The 15,784-nt window shown below is 46.3% G+C and overlaps 1 protein-coding gene across 1 annotated transcript; it reads left to right on the top strand.

Annotated features, from left to right (window-relative positions):
- The first annotated feature begins 5,632 nt into the window (after positions 1–5,632).
- LOC100276972 (uncharacterized) lies at positions 5,633–7,384 on the top strand. Its single transcript, NM_001150655.2, has 3 exons — positions 5,633–6,010; positions 6,239–6,360; positions 6,860–7,384. The coding sequence occupies exons 1-3, from the start codon at positions 5,734–5,736 to the stop codon at positions 7,022–7,024; spliced, it is 564 nt and encodes a 187-aa protein (NP_001144127.1). The 5' UTR covers positions 5,633–5,733; the 3' UTR covers positions 7,025–7,384.
- Positions 7,385–15,784: the final 8,400 nt, after the last annotated feature.

The following is a 15,784-nucleotide window of genomic DNA, read 5'->3' on the forward strand; positions in this document are numbered from 1 at the left end:
TGTGATGAGTGTCTATCGCAGGCGGTTCCTTTAGCTAGAACCGCCTGTGATGTGTGTCTATCACAAGCGGTTTTAGATTGACCGCCTGTGATGTTGTTTTACATCACAGGCGGTGCACCACAAGCGGTTCCTGAAACCGCCTGTGTAGAGGCTAACTGGACCGCATGTATAAAGGTTTACTGTAGTAGTGAGCTTTGGAGGTGTTTGAGCAGGATAATTCAATTCTTATCGACTCAAGCTATCAATCTTACAATGTTATATATATCTAAGATTGACCCAAAGTTATTTTGAATTACTATATCTAAAACTCATATCATCTCGAGCAAGATATTGATGTTGTAGGAAATTAAGGATTATCCTGTGTGGAAAATTAAAGCCTACAACATGGAGGAAAGGCAAAGGACGGTAACAATTATGTCTTTAAGTGCAAGTATCTTCAATTATGATTTCCCTTGTGTCTTGTGTAGTCACATTAAAAACAAATGAATCACTTAAAAATGTTTTAAACAATATCACCATTCTTTAAAGAAAGTTCCTCACATATAGTAGATTGCATTTCCATTTATGGCAATCTACATACTTTAAATTGTTATAAGTACCTCATGGCATGTTTTGCATTAGACATCCTTTATTTCCATGTTTTAGACATAGAGAAATATTCCAAGTTCTTAAAAGAATAAGGTGTCATATAAGGAATTCAAATCCTTAGGACACTTATAAAGAGAATCTCTCTTTATGACTAGAATCGTGAGACTAATGCTTTTGTCTAAGTGACTTAAGTAGTCTCACATATAGAGAATGAGTTTCTCTATGGAAATGCGTAATCTAACATAAAAAGAAAAATCAATCCAATGACTTATGATGTATTTATTCTCGCTTAAATTGGATATGATTCTTCTACATTAATCGCTCTCCATGTTATGAATTAGAAGTTGTTTCCATAATCCTGAGAGATTAACTATGCTTGTTTCATGAGTTAAAACTGAGCATAACACATCTATGGGATAATCTAGTTCATGCTATGAAGTTTCCATGTTTTAGTAATCTACCTTTAATTTTTTTTCTCAAAAATAATTACAAAAAGGGAAACTAGTGCTTGTGTTACTAATGACATCTCTCTTGAGCATATTTATGAAAATCTACAAGAGAGTGAGTGCATGTTCATTTATTAAAAGACACAAGCCTCAAGGTTGCTCTTCACCTAAAGGAAGAAAGGTAAAAGCAAAGGTATGGGAACTCATCTCCTTAATCAATAATAGTTCCCATCCATTGGTATTTGTTCTAAATTATCATAATCTACCTGTGTGAAGATTAGATTCCTTAATGGACTTAAATCGGCTAAAAGTGCATCCAATCCTGCTTTTATATGTGCACTAGTCCATTAGAATCTAATTCATGTCTTTGCTATATCTGTGCTCATATTGATATGCTTCCAAGATATGGTAATCAATTCTATGTGAAGAAACATCAATATGAAGAAGTAAATTTCCTTTGATTTGACTAAATGTTAAAAGGTGCATATTCCTATGTCGCTATGCACTAATAATAAGGATTTTACTTCATGTCTGTATGACTTGTGGATGATGATTTGTCTGTATCTCTTATCAAAAGAAATCATCATTTGTCATATACTTCTTTGTGCTGCTAATATCTCTTTTTCGAGTATTTTCAATAAGTTTGAAAGGAAAAATAGACAACTATAAAGGGAGGACACTCAAATGAAAAGGAAAATGTCAAGAACAACAACACCTGCTTAAACAGTAAGATCTTCAAATTTAATCAATCGTGTGGTTGATTACCAAGGACAAAGCACAATGAAGAGAGTGTCTCTATGTGAAGGTACAAAAGGGTAAACTACTTGATATCATTTACATATGTACCTAGATTTTTCTCTTATACATATATTGTATATCTTTAAGATACAAGAGGAAGAAAAAACATGTCTATGCATAACCCTGCTTCATACCTAGTTTAACCTCTCAAAATTTCACTCATACTTTGATGCATTTCGGTTAAATCTAGGTGAAGTAATATTCTTGTCAAAGAGCTTAAAGCTTACCTTGTAACGAGGATAAGATACCTTTGTTCCAAAGGTGGAGGTTCCTTAAGCTTCTTTGAATCCTTAAGGGTAAATGTTTCAAATGTTTGTAACATGCTTTCTTAAGTGCACAATCTATCATGAGCCTCATTGCACTTCACAATTTTTATGATAAAGCTTAATTGATATATCTTTTGATCTTATATATCTCTTTCAGTAGGTACTTGCTCTCAAATTCATATTTTTGCTTATACCAAAGTTCAATGTATAGAACTTGCATCCTCGGACCGTACATGTTCTAAAGTGCATTAATCTACAAATATTCATCTCTTGTATGCACAAGTTTAGGGGGAGCAATTCTCTACACATTAAATCTTTGAGACTAACCATTCTTCCAGTATATGTTGTTCTTAGTCTCAAATTGAAAGGGAAATTGAGTATTTGGCAAAGAAAAGGCTTCCACTCCAACTTTGACGATATCATTTACCCTTTGTCGTTACTCATGTAACTCTCAATGGTATAACCCTTCACTCATATTTACTTTACTATTTGGGAGAAAGTATTAGGCCCCAAAGGGGGGGGGAAACCAAAAAGGGCTCTCAACGTCTCCGTTTTTTGGCGATTAATGCCAAAGGGGGAGAGAATATTAAGTCCAATGCAAAAGGACCGCACCACCAAGCAAAAGGACCGCACAACCATAATTTAATTTTGAAATAAAGCTTCAATTGATATTTGACAATTTCTCAATTGGTATTCATGCTTCACTTGTCTTGAGAAAGCAAAATTTCAATTGGTATCTAAATAATGGAAATCTCTTCAATTGGTATCTTTCAAGATGATATAAAAATATCAATTGGTACAATTTCAAAAAGGGAAATCATTTTCAAAAACCATCTTGAAAGCTAAGGGGAGAAATTCTTCAGGGGGAGCTTTTATTTAGTCAAAGGAAAAGTATTTGAAACATGGGGAGAAATTTCAAATCTAAAAAATGCTTCTTGCAATCACATTTCTATACCTTTGACTATTTGCAAAAGATTTTGAAAATATTTTTCCAAACGTTTTGCGAAAACAACCTAAGGGTGCAAATGTGGTCCAAACGTACATTCATGTCAATATCACTTATATTCACTTAGAATTGCTTTCATTTCAAAAGCTTATGAACACCTGACCAATTGCAAACTAGTTATAATTTCATACTTTTTATTTTGCTTTGGTTTGTGTTGGCATCAATCACCAAAAAGGGGGAGATTGAAAGGGAAATGGCCTTAAACCATTTCTCATATTTTGGTGCTTGATGACCTTCACAACCATTCAGACTAACTAGTTTGCCTAGTCTCTGCTTCACAGGTTCATAAGATCAACAATTCAGTTTCTAAAGTTAGAATAAGCTCAGTTCCAAACAAATAGGGGTAATACATGGAATAGATGAACTACCAATAGTTCTACTCTTTGGATAAGTTCTAAATACCCTGAGAAATCCTTTCAACACATATAGAAAGGTTGGAAAGCTCGAAATCAACATATCACTATTGTGGAGCAAGTATTGAGCAAAAGAAGATATATGAGTAAAAGAATCAAAATGCAAAGAGGATTGGACTAAGAAGATGAGAATACAACACCTCAAAATGAAGACATAAAAGAAGCAAAAGTCCAAGACTCAAGATCAAGAGAAGCTCAAGAGAGTCAGCGAAGAAATCCAACAACGGGATAAGACAAGTTTACACCAGCCTATGGTGCACCGGACTGTCTGGTGCCCAGGCGGGCACGCCCAGCGAACCGACCGCTCTCGGGAAAAACTCAGCGCCCGTGGCTAAAATTCATTGGAATGTCCGGTGAGCCTAGGGCCAACGGTCATCTTTGCCAACGGTCGACTGCTACGCGGTCAGAAAGGACAGAAGAGCAGAAGCGGTCAGAGAAAGTCAGTCGCACCGGACTGTCTGGTCCACCTCAGGGAAGACAAATCCAACAGTCGACTCCAACAGGCAACTGACATGGCAGGCACCGGACACTGAACAGTGTTGTGTCCGGTGCACACCGGACTGTCCGGTGCGCCCACCGATAGAAAGCTTGCTTTCTGTCCAACGACTATTTGGGGGGGGTTGGAGGCTATAAATACCACCCCAACCGGCCATTTCAAGGTGTGGGAGCCCAAGCAACATATCAAGGCATATAGTAGACATATTTAAGCCCTCCCAACCACCTCCATTCATTGATCTATCTCATACACAAGATTTAGCCCACATCAAAGCCTCACAAGTGCCACAAAAGAGAGATCAAGCGAAAGAGAGCTACTCGTGTGTGTTTAGCGATAGTGCCTTATGAAAGTCATTGAGAGAAAGTGTGTGCTACATCTTGTGATTATTTGAGCGTGGAGTTTTGACTCCCATTCATCTTCCACCAAACTTTTTGGAGACTTGTAACGCTAGCAAGAGACACCTAAGTGTGTGGTGGTCCTTGCGGGGTATTAGTGATCCTTGAGATTAAGAAGAAGCACTCGCCGGTCTTGGTGATCGGTGGAGAGAGGGAAAGGGTTAAAAAAGACTCGTCCTTAGTGGACTCCTCAACGGGAATTAGGTTCTTGGTGAACCGAACCTCGGTAAAACAAATCACCCGTGTCACTTGTGTTTATTGCTTGTGATTTGTTCGTTTTCTCCTTCTCTAAGTTCTGTTGCACTATCCTTTATTAATATTACTTTGTGTTGCTTTGAGTTAAATTCTCATTCAGAGAAGTAACGCCTTGCAAGAAAGAACTTGTGTTATTTATCTTCTCATCTAAGCCCTCTTGCATTATTCTCTATAAACATTCTTAGTAGTATTGCTTTTGTTAATTCCGCATTCTTTTAAAGCAATACTCTTTGCAAGCAAAGGACTTAGTTTTATACTCCGATAAATTGTGCATATTGTTCTAACCACTAATCAAGGGATCAAGTCTGGGTTTAGAGTTATAATTCACAGGTTTCGCCTATTCACCCCCTCTAGGCGACTTATAGTAGGAATCCGTCACTTTTTTTAAGTCTAAATACTACATCTTCATCTTCCTGCACATGTAATACTCACGATGCCCATATTCTTTCCACAGTCAAATTCTTAGAAAAGAGACTCGAAGGCTTTCACGTGTAACACTATAAAAAGTAATGCTGCCTGTGTCCCAAATTATAATTTATTTGATTTTTTGTGTCAAGTTTGATCGACTCGTCTTATTCATTTTTTAAAAAATAAAAAAATCGTACTTAAAGTATATTATATGCTAAACAATGTTACAGTAAAAATTAGCAATAAATATGATTTTTTAATAAAGCAAGCTGGTCAAAACTAGGGTAAAAAAGTCAAACGAATTATAATTGAAATGGAGGAAGTAATATTTATTTTAAGTAGTGTGTATAAAAAAGTATTAATATTCATAATACCAAACGAATATCATATATTAACTCTATATTATGTATATTCTTTTAGTAAATCCAATTAAATTATATACTCGTTGAGTACATGAAGTCTGAAGAGTGAGTGGTGGAGTATATTCTCTGCGAGTGGGGACTAGAAGGAGTACGCCTTTGGTACACCGTTTGCGTAGAACCAAAAATACACAATTTGAACGCAGCAGCACACTCGCCCGGTCGCCCCTGAGCAGCGTCGCACACCATTCCCTGCTAAAAACCCTAGCCCATCAGGGCAGCGACCTTCTAGAACCGTCTCCAATGGCGCTACTCCGAGCGCTCCGGCGAGCCCTTCCGGCGCTCTCCTCGCCGGCGGCGGTTCTCCCCCGTCGCGCCCCGCACCCACTACCTCCTCCGCCCGCTCCTCGTCGGTTCCTGGACCCGATCGGGCTCCGCTCCTTCTCCGCCGCCGCCGCCACCGCGTCGCAGGCGCCGCCCATGGGGGCCACCCTGTTCGGCGGGCTCATGGACACCCGGTTCCCGAAGCGCCGGCCGGGCTTCGCCAACCGCCGGAAGAGGGCTAGCTTGCGCCCCAAAGGTGTGGAGGAATTCTCCGGCCTTTCGTTTCTAGCTGTCCTGACGCTTCGATCTGGCTAGTTTTGCATCTGTTCTATATCATTCCTCTTATTTTCGCTGCTCGATTGGAGCGTGGCTGTGTTCTTGTAGTTTATTTACAGAGTTTCTGCTGGGGTCCCTGATAGGTTCAACGCCGTTCGTCCGCTTGTTCAGTTCTGTCACTAATGTCCATGCTGCTGCTCGTCCGCAGGTCCGTACTACTGGGTGAAGTGCAAGCCTGACGAGCCCATACCAGTTAGTCAGCCGAACCAAGGGAGCGTACGAGGGAGGAAGGAGAAGAAGCGGATCAAGCAGCGCAAGGACTTTATCATGGTGAATGCCCTTTGCATTCTCTATAGCCGTTACTGTCGATTTACTGTTGATTTACTGCTACGGTATTCTGTTTTATGCTATGTAAGCCTAGCTTGATTTTCCTTTATGCTGGAAGGGGAATTTTTTTCACCAATAAAATCTTGAGAGTTGATAGGTAGATGTCGCCTAGCAGTCCCAAGTGTCACCATGAAACGGATCTGCACAATAACTTTTTATGCCACCCAGTCAATTCCAGCGGTGCTCAGCAGAGTTTAAAATCAACCTTCTTTTGATTCACTATTTTACAATCTCTTCATTTTCCTGGACCCAAGCAAGTGAATGGCATAACCCAAGCCTGGCATAGAGATACATGAGTAAACTGAAATATCGACCAAAGCAACTCAGTCGATATGGCTGAGTAGTGTTACCTGGATCTGAGCTCTACGTTTCTAGTTAGAGCTGATGTATCGCCCTTATAGTTTCTAATGAAACACTTAAAATGCATGTGTTACTTGTACAGGCTGAGAAGAAGAAGCGCAGAGCTCAGTATTCTGCTGCTGTTAAGAGAAAGGAGGCAGAACGAACAGAAAGGAAGATGGCTGCTGTGGCAAGAGAGCGGGCATGGGCAGCAAGGTTGATAGAGCTAAAACAGATTGAGGAAGACGTTAAAGCTGTAATGGCATAAGGGCCTGCTCTGGAAAATGGCAAGGCGTCTAACCTGTTTCTGCTGCTCTATTTTCTCCTCCTTTGTTCCTACATAGTTTAAATTGTCACAATTCTTTGTGATGGAATGGAAGACCAGTACCACTTCTTTCAACAGTAATATCAAATGCCGGAACTGTTTTTTTAATACAGACTCTCATTAGACCATGTTTGGAGTTTGTTTACTTTTGATGTAATTTAGAATAAGTGATGCGATGGTATCTGTGTGCTTGACATCTGAGATGGCTGTTGTCTGCAATATATAGTTTTGGTACACTTGTTCTATGATACATAATTTGTACTGTCAGTATTCAAGCAACTAATGCTTGCTAGTCTTTTGATCTACGTCCCAACTACCTCTTGGTCATCTTTTCCAGCAGTTTTGAAATTTTGATGTATTGAATACAATTTTACATTGGATTGAAAAATATCTTAACGATAGTTGTGATTCTGAAAAAAAAGACATTCATGAACCTGATGCAGATTTATATTCCGTAGTCCACTGTCTCCACTCATCACAAGTGTCACTCTTCGTTCATTCTGTCTCAGTTCCTGTCTGCATTACTTTTGTCCCACCTCTCCAAAACGGAGCTCCTTGACAATTTCGGTTCATACTTGCGTGTGGTTGCTACATAATGATCCGTGTCCTTTGCATGGTCTGACTTCCTCAACTGCAAGATTGGTCCTCTACATCCATGAAAGGATGGCCTCAATACATCCATGAAAGGATGCCCTCAAGGGTTCTACTGTTCTAGGCATCTTTGAAACGGTTAGCTTCAGTCAAATACAAGCTTTTTAAATCCTGCTGAGTGGTTTTCAATACTTTGAACATGAAGATAACAGTTTACTAGAAATAACAAGTTTCAGCTGGGTTCAGGCTTCTAATGCTCTAAACCATTCTCTGTTGTGGCCTCATGGGTTACTGTTATGTACATCGAGACATGTTAGGGGCCGCAGCCCATTAGGGGCTGATAGCCGGTCGGCTAGGGTAGGCCAAGACCCATAGTTAGCTGAGAGGTTTATTTAGATAGTTAGACTTATCCAGAGCTATTAGATAGACTTGAGAGCTATTAGATAGACTTGAGAAAGTTATATATATACACACACTATTGGAAGAAAGCAAGCAGAAACAAGATTGTTTTCAACTTACTTAAGGGAGTCGGGAGATCCCAAATACCCTAGCCGCCTCCTATTGAGTTGCGCCCTCAACCACGGCGCCGGGCCGCCGTCCCTCGCGACTAATCCCTAGACTACCGATCTCTCATCACCACAATCTCAGATCGGTCAGCCTAGGGAACGCGACTTCTACCAATCTGGTATCAGAGGACTCGACGATCATGAGCTCTGCCGCTGCCCCCAGGCAGCAGCTGCCGCCAGCATCAGGCGGACCTCCGGCAACGTCTAGCGCACTGGTCGCAACCCCTTCTTCGTCGGGAGCCATGATGCTCGCCGATACGGGAGCGCTGGCCTCCACCTTCTCGGGGTCGGTCACGCCGCCGACGTCGGTCCTCATGTCCGCAAAAATCGTGGCAACGCTGGTCGACCTGAGCCACTGCATGCGCTACGTCCAGGACACCTTAAGCACACTGCTGTCAGGACAGATCAGCCTCCCGACCCCCAAATACCCAACCGACGCCACCAACCCTAACCGCGCCGCTGCCATCTGCTTCGTGGCTGGTCCTCACTAACCCATCCGCACCACTGCAATATGTACCACTACAAACCACCTCCTACGGTCCTACCCCTACGACATGCCCATAGAGCCGGGCCCGTCGTCCATAGCGCCACCGCAATCCTCCACCCCAATCCACCACATCAAGTTTCCGTCATCGCCTTCACCAATCCCGTTGTGGGCCTATGGCAATACCATGGTGGCTGCCCCCGTCTACTCGTTGGCCTCGCCACGGCCGATGATTACCCCCTCCTTGCCGGGCAGCACCGCTGGGGGGCATTGCGGTTCCGCAGCCAATGGTACGCTGTACGACGGGATAGACAGTCTGCTCTCCCAAGAGTGCAGCAGCCTGCTGCCCCACGTCTTGGCCGCAGCGACCACATGGTCACCCTACCATGCGCACAACCATGATGCTGGCATGGAGGCTAGGGCTTACGAGGATGTCGATGCTCGTCTCTCCCCATGTTTTTATAAGCTGGAGTTCGCCACATATTATGTATCCAAAGACCCATTGAATTGGCTCAATCATTATGAGCAATTCTTTAGGGGACAACACACTCCGACCTCTGATCGCACATGGCTGGCATCATACCACCTCAAGGGCCTGCGCAGACGTGGTACTACGCCCTGGAGCACGATGAGGGCATGCCTCCTTGGGACCGCTTCGCTGAATTGTGTCGTCTCTGCTTCGGACTGCCAGTACGAGGCTCACACATCGCCGAGCTGGGACGCCTTTCCTTCTTGTCTACGGTCCAGGAATACTCGGACCGCTTCCTGGCGTTGCTATGTCGAGCGCGCGACATCTCCCCTCTGCAGAAGACGGAACTGTTCGTGGGTGGCCTTCCCGAATATCTCCGGGTGGACGTCAAAATGCGAGCACCACAAGACCTGCAGACAGCCATGTACTTGGCACGTGCATTTGAGCGCCGCGCGGCAGCCATGCCACCACCTCAGCCACGCGGGGCGCGGCCATCGCAACGGTCTCATGCTCCTAGACACGCTCTGCCAGCAACGCCCCTACGTCACTGGCCGGTGCTGCAGTCGCCGAAGAGGGCAATCCCCTGGCGCGCCAATTCCACCGCCTCACCCCAGCCGAACAACAGGAGCAGCGCCGACAAGGGCTCTGCTTCAACTGCGATGAGCCCTACGTCCGGGGACACATGTGCTTGCGACTCTTCTACCTCGAGGTGGATGACTTCATTAACGACGCGACCGGCGAGGTGCGATGGAGCCAAACGCCGACTTCCTGGGGACACCAGTGGCTGCTGATGTTGCCGGGGCCAACACGCTTGTGGTCTCACTGCATGCCCTCGCAGGCATCCGCACGGAGAAGACCCTGCTGCTTTCCATCATGATAAAAGGAAAGCGGCTGTTGGCGCTCCTGGACACAGGTCAACCCATAATTTCCTCAATGGGGACACGATGCGTCGCCTCAAGCTACCTATGGAGGGTGGTGAACACCTCCGGGGTTACTGTAGCAAATGGTGACCGCCTACCGTGTGTAGGAATAGCCCGTGACGTTCCCATCGTCATCGGCTCCGAGGCCTTCTCCATCACATGTGTCGGGATGAACCTCGACTGCTTTGACTTCATTCTAGGCGTGGACTTCTTGGAGACGCTGGGAACCATCCAGTGGAACTTTCAGGAGCTGACCCTATCGTTCCTGCACCAGGGCCGACATATATGCTGGCAGGGCGTGCATGCCTCGCAGCCGCCTGCCCCTCAGCAGCTTGCTGTGGCCGTCTCCGACGCCGCTCAGCAGCCCCTCATGGACGTCATCCTTCGGCAACACGACGCTATCTTCGACGAGCCTACGGGGCTACCCCCGGCGCGCCCATACGACCACCGCATACACCTGCTGCCCGATACCGCTCCGGTGGCAATATGGTCGTACCGGTACGCGCAACTACAGAAGGATGAGTTGGAGCGACAGTGTGAGGCCATGCTCGCCCAAGGCATCATACGGCCCAGTACGTCCCCGTTTTCGGCTCCAGTGCTGCTAGTTCGCAAGGCTGATCGATCTTGGCGTTTCTGCATCGACTATCGTGCCCTTAACGCCCGGACGTCGAAGGACAATTTCCCGATCCCGATGGTGGACGAGCTACTCGACGAGCTCCATGGGGCCCATTTCTTCTCCAAGCTTGACCTCCGCTCGAGGTACGACCAGGTGCGGATGCACACCGAGGACATCGACAAGACGACTTTCCGCACTCACCATGGCCACTACGAGTTCCTGGTCGTGCCGTTCGGTCTCTCGAACGCGCCCGCGACCTTCCAGGCCCTGATGAATGACGTGCTACGACCATACCTTCAGAGGTTTGTGCTTGTTTTCTTCGATGACATTCTGATCTACAACTCGTCGTGGGCGGAGCATCTACAACGTGTGAGCATCGTCCTCAACGCCCTTCGGGCACACCACCTCCACCTGAAGCGCTCCAAGTGCTCCTTCGATGCCCTGTCGGTAGCCTACCTCGGCCATGTCATCACCAAGGGCGGGGTCGCCATGGACATCGACAATGTCGAGGCGGTGGCCTCTTGGCCGCTCCCGTGGTCTGCACGAGGACTTCGGGATTTCTTGGGGCTTGCGGGATACTACCGCAAGTTCATCAAGGACTTCGGCCTCATCGCCGCCCTACTCACGCGCCTCTTGCGGTGAGACGCATTTGCTTGGGACGACGACGCGACAACCACCTTCGACGTACTTAAGCACGCCTTGTCAACAGGCCCAGTGCTCTAGATGCCAGATTTCTCCAAACTCTTCATCGTCGACTGCGACGCGTCGGGTGCGGGGTTCGGTGCGGTTCTTCATCAAAGCGTCGGGCCCCTCGCTTACTTCAGCAAGCCGTTTGCCGCCCGCCATCTCAAGCTAGCGGCTTACGAGAGGAAGCTTATCGGCCTCGTGCAGGTCATCCGTCACTAGCGCCCTTACTTGTGGGGGCGTCGCTTCGCAGTTCGCACTGACCATTACAGCCTTAAGTTTTTGCTTGATCAGTGCTTGTCGACTGTACCTCAGCACCAGTGGATCAGTAAACTCTTCAGCTTCGACTTCTCGTTGGAGTATAGGCCGGGGCGCTTAAACACCGTAGCAGACGCTCTCTCCCGTCGCGATGATGAGGAGGCGACGTCGGCACCCTTGGAGAGGACGAGTGTGGCATCCCGGGCCATCTCGGGTCCCATGTTCGCCCTATTAGACGACATCAGGCGGGCGACAGCAACCGCGCCGGACGGACATCACCTTCTCTAGTAGCTGCGGAACGACCAGCTGGCCGCCCCGTGGCCTCTCTGACGGGCTGCTGCTGCATGGGACTCGCGTCTTCGTGCCAGACCACGACGACCTACATCATCAGATGCTGCTACTGGCACACTCCGCCGGATACGAGGGCGTCCATAAGACCCTCCACCGACTGCGTGCGGACTTCTACATTCCCCGCGATCACGCCCTCGTGCAGGATTGGGTGCGCACCTGTACCACGTGCCAGCGGAACAAGACACTGTCACAGCAACCAGGTGGTCTCCTACAACCCCTTGAGGTGCCATCCCAGGTGTGGGCCGACATCTCCATGGACTTCATCGAAGGGCTGCCCAAGGTGTCGGGCAAAGTCGTCATCCTCACGGTGGTGGACCGCTTCTCCAAGAACGCACATTTCATCGCCCTCGGCCACCCCTACACCGCCTCGTCTGTCGCACGGGCATTCTTCGACGGCATCGTACGTCTACACGGGCTTCCACCATCCATCGTCAGTATCCGGGACCCTGTCTTCACCGGCCATGTCTGGCGGGACCTCTTTAAGATGGAGAGGGTGACACTTAAGATGAACATCGCTTTCCACCCTCAAACAGATGGTCAGTCGGAGGTGGTCAACAAAATCATCGCGATGTACATACGGTGTGTGACTGGCGACTGGCCGCGTGCTTGGGTGGACTGGCTGTCGTGGGCGGAATATTGCTATAATACCTCCTACCACACCGCCCTACGTGCCACTCCCTTCGAGGTGGTCTACGGGCGGCCTCCCCTGCTCATGCTAGCTTACACGCCTGGGACAGCCCACACTGAAGCTACATATGCCATGCTTCGCTCCAGGGATGAGATTTTGGCCGAGGCTCGTCAGCGTCTCCTGCAGGCCCAGTAGCTAGCCAAGAAATACTACGACGTCGGGCATTGTGAGGTGGAGTTCTAGGTGGGCGACTGGGTATGGCTGCGGCTGCTGCACTGCACTATTCAGTCTCTCCACGCCGGCGCCAAAGGCAAGTTGGGACCTCACCCTTTCAGTGTTCAGGAAAAGATTGGGTCAGTGGCCTACCGCCTTCAGCTGCCCGAGGGCGCCCGCATCCATGATGTCTTCCACGTGAGCTTGCTAAAGCCTCAACATGGAGATCCCCCTACAGCCCCGGGTACGCTAGAGCCTGTGATGGATGGTTGGCTGCTTCCAGTGCCGACCAAGGTGCTTCGAGCCTAGCTGCGACGTGGCACATGTCAGGTGCTCGTCCACTGGCGCGGCCTTGCTGAAGACGACACGACATGGGAGGATCTTGATGAATTCCGCGCCACCTACCCCGACCTACAGCTCGAGGACGAGCTGTTTGCGAAGGCGGGGAGAGATGTTATGTACGAGCAGACATATGTTAGGCGCCGCAGCCCAGTAGGGGCTGATAGCCGGTCGGCCAGGGTGGGCCAAGGCCCATAGTTAGCCGAGAGGTTTATCTAGATAGTTAGACTTATCTAGAGCTATTAGATAGACTTGAGAAAGTTATATATATATATATAAACACTATTGGAGGAAGGCAAGCAGAAACAAGATTGTTTTCGACTTTCTTTAGGGAGTCGACAGATCTCAAATACCCTAGCCGCCTCCTACTGAGCTGCGCTCTCAACCACGGCGCCGGGCCGCCGTCCCTCGCGACTAATCTCTAGTCCACCGATCTCTCGTCACTACAATCTCAGATCGTTCAGCCTAGGCAACACTGCTCCTACCAGTTACACATTTTGGACTATTTGTTTTTTTTCCTAAAAAAACGCAGGACAGCTGCGTGTTGATTCAAAAGAAGACAGTAAAAGGGCAAACATTACAAAAACAGAATGGCTAGAAAAAAACCCCTTCCCAACACTATTTTCTTGCAAATTATATGTTCCAGAATTCACAATGCATAGGGAGCTGTAGTTCATATGTCCAGTTTGGAGCACTAGGACACAAGGTACACTCCCCATTGGACAACACAGCCATTCTTTGCAGCATGTCCCTTGCTAGGCTCTTCTAAATTGACATGGATCCCAGGATACTTGGCTTTCAGAACGCAGATTATTCCAGAACTGGAGACGCCTCTGGTCCATTAAGCCCTTGGCACCTTTTTGAGATTCTCACTTTGTGATTGGGGTTGTGTTATTCCGATTGATAACGAATTACTGCACCATATCTGATACCAATTTTGCGTGCAAATAAAGCTCAACGTGAATATATTCTATGACAATCAATACGAATAATAGATCACCGTGAGCGATTATGCTCGCATGAGATTCTTCTTTTTTTGTCTGTGTATTTTGTATTATGTGCCTAAACTTGTTTATTGCTGGAATTCATGTGAGTATGTTTCCGAAAAATTGCTTGTAAATGAACAGGAATGAGCTTTTGGAGACGCATCCAGTTACAGTTAGGGCTGGGGAGCAGCTAGTAGTTATGCTGCGGAATGTACACTAGTCTTGACTCAAATGGAAACTATTTGCCTGTTTCTTCAGTTCCATCTTGCAAGAAGTTTTCATGTAGGTGATCACGCAGCAGTTCTCGAAAGTTATGCTGCACAGTGGAGAAAGCTACTCCCCTGTTCCAAAATATAATTCGTTTTAGACCAACGTATATTCATTAATTAACATATAAATCTAGTTTGTATGTATGTCTATATTTATTATCATATATTTGAATATGAATAAAAAAGAGGGCTAGAAAGAGCTATATTTTGGGATGACAGGTGTATTTAACTTTTATTGTAGGGAATCCAGTGTTGTTAGGGGTGCAAGTGGTGTGGATAATTATTCGATCCGAATCCTAATTATGTGGATATGGTGGAGGAGTTATTATATCCATGCCGATATGGATAATCCGAATCTGATTTACGTGTGGATGTGGAGTAGGATATAGTATCACCAAAATCCGACCGATACAGAGTATCCGATATTTGAACGTGAATTATCCAATGCTTAAAATAGGATAATATACAATTAGTTTGCCAAGTACAAGAGAGATAGAGTCAGTAAACAATGATTGATTACTGGCCAAATAAAACCGAAAATTCTATATGGTAGAACAGAAAATGAAACGCTATACACGACACAAATCAATTGCCACCTCCAACCCAACAGGCAACAAGCCAATATAAATCAATCAGCTATCAGCCGATCACACACCGTATAGTGTGTGACGTAATGCTATTTATTATTTACCTACTTAATTATTTATTATAGCTATATTCAAGTTATGTTGTCAATTATTAAACTTTAATTTATGAATTATTGGTCGCTATAAAAATAGATGTATATATGTATTATCCGACCTTTGAAATCCGCTTCCGCTCCAACTCCGCACCATTTCCGACATCCTAAAATATCCATACCCACAACCGCCTAATATCCGCTCCGATCTGAATCTAACGATAAAAATAGGATCAAGATATGAAAAGGGTGTTATCCGCTCCGATCGGATCTGTTTGCACCCCTGAGTGTTGTCATGTCATAAGGTAGCCAGGTCCATAACACAGAAATAAGAAGCCACACCAACAATAGAGAACAGACATTAGCTGCTTGTGTGGTTTGGCCCCCCATACACATGGAATGAGTTGTGCCTTGAATTCGCCATATAGAATCCTATTAACGCCGATCTGGGCTCCAAACATTGGGAGATGAACTGCCCGACGATGCCCTTTGCGGCGGCGAAGACGGTCCATAGCTCTGGGCCGTGCGGTCCGCGACCTAGGCGCATTAGCAGTGCCTTCCTTGCGTCGCACCGAATGGTCTGCGCTCTGGGCCGAACGGTTCGCGACGGCGCGGGGTCATCTTTCTTCTCGCAGGAACCTAGATCTCCT

Source organism: Zea mays, chromosome 6 (genome assembly GCF_902167145.1).
Source record: "Zea mays cultivar B73 chromosome 6, Zm-B73-REFERENCE-NAM-5.0, whole genome shotgun sequence".
NCBI lineage: Eukaryota > Viridiplantae > Streptophyta > Magnoliopsida > Poales > Poaceae > Zea > Zea mays.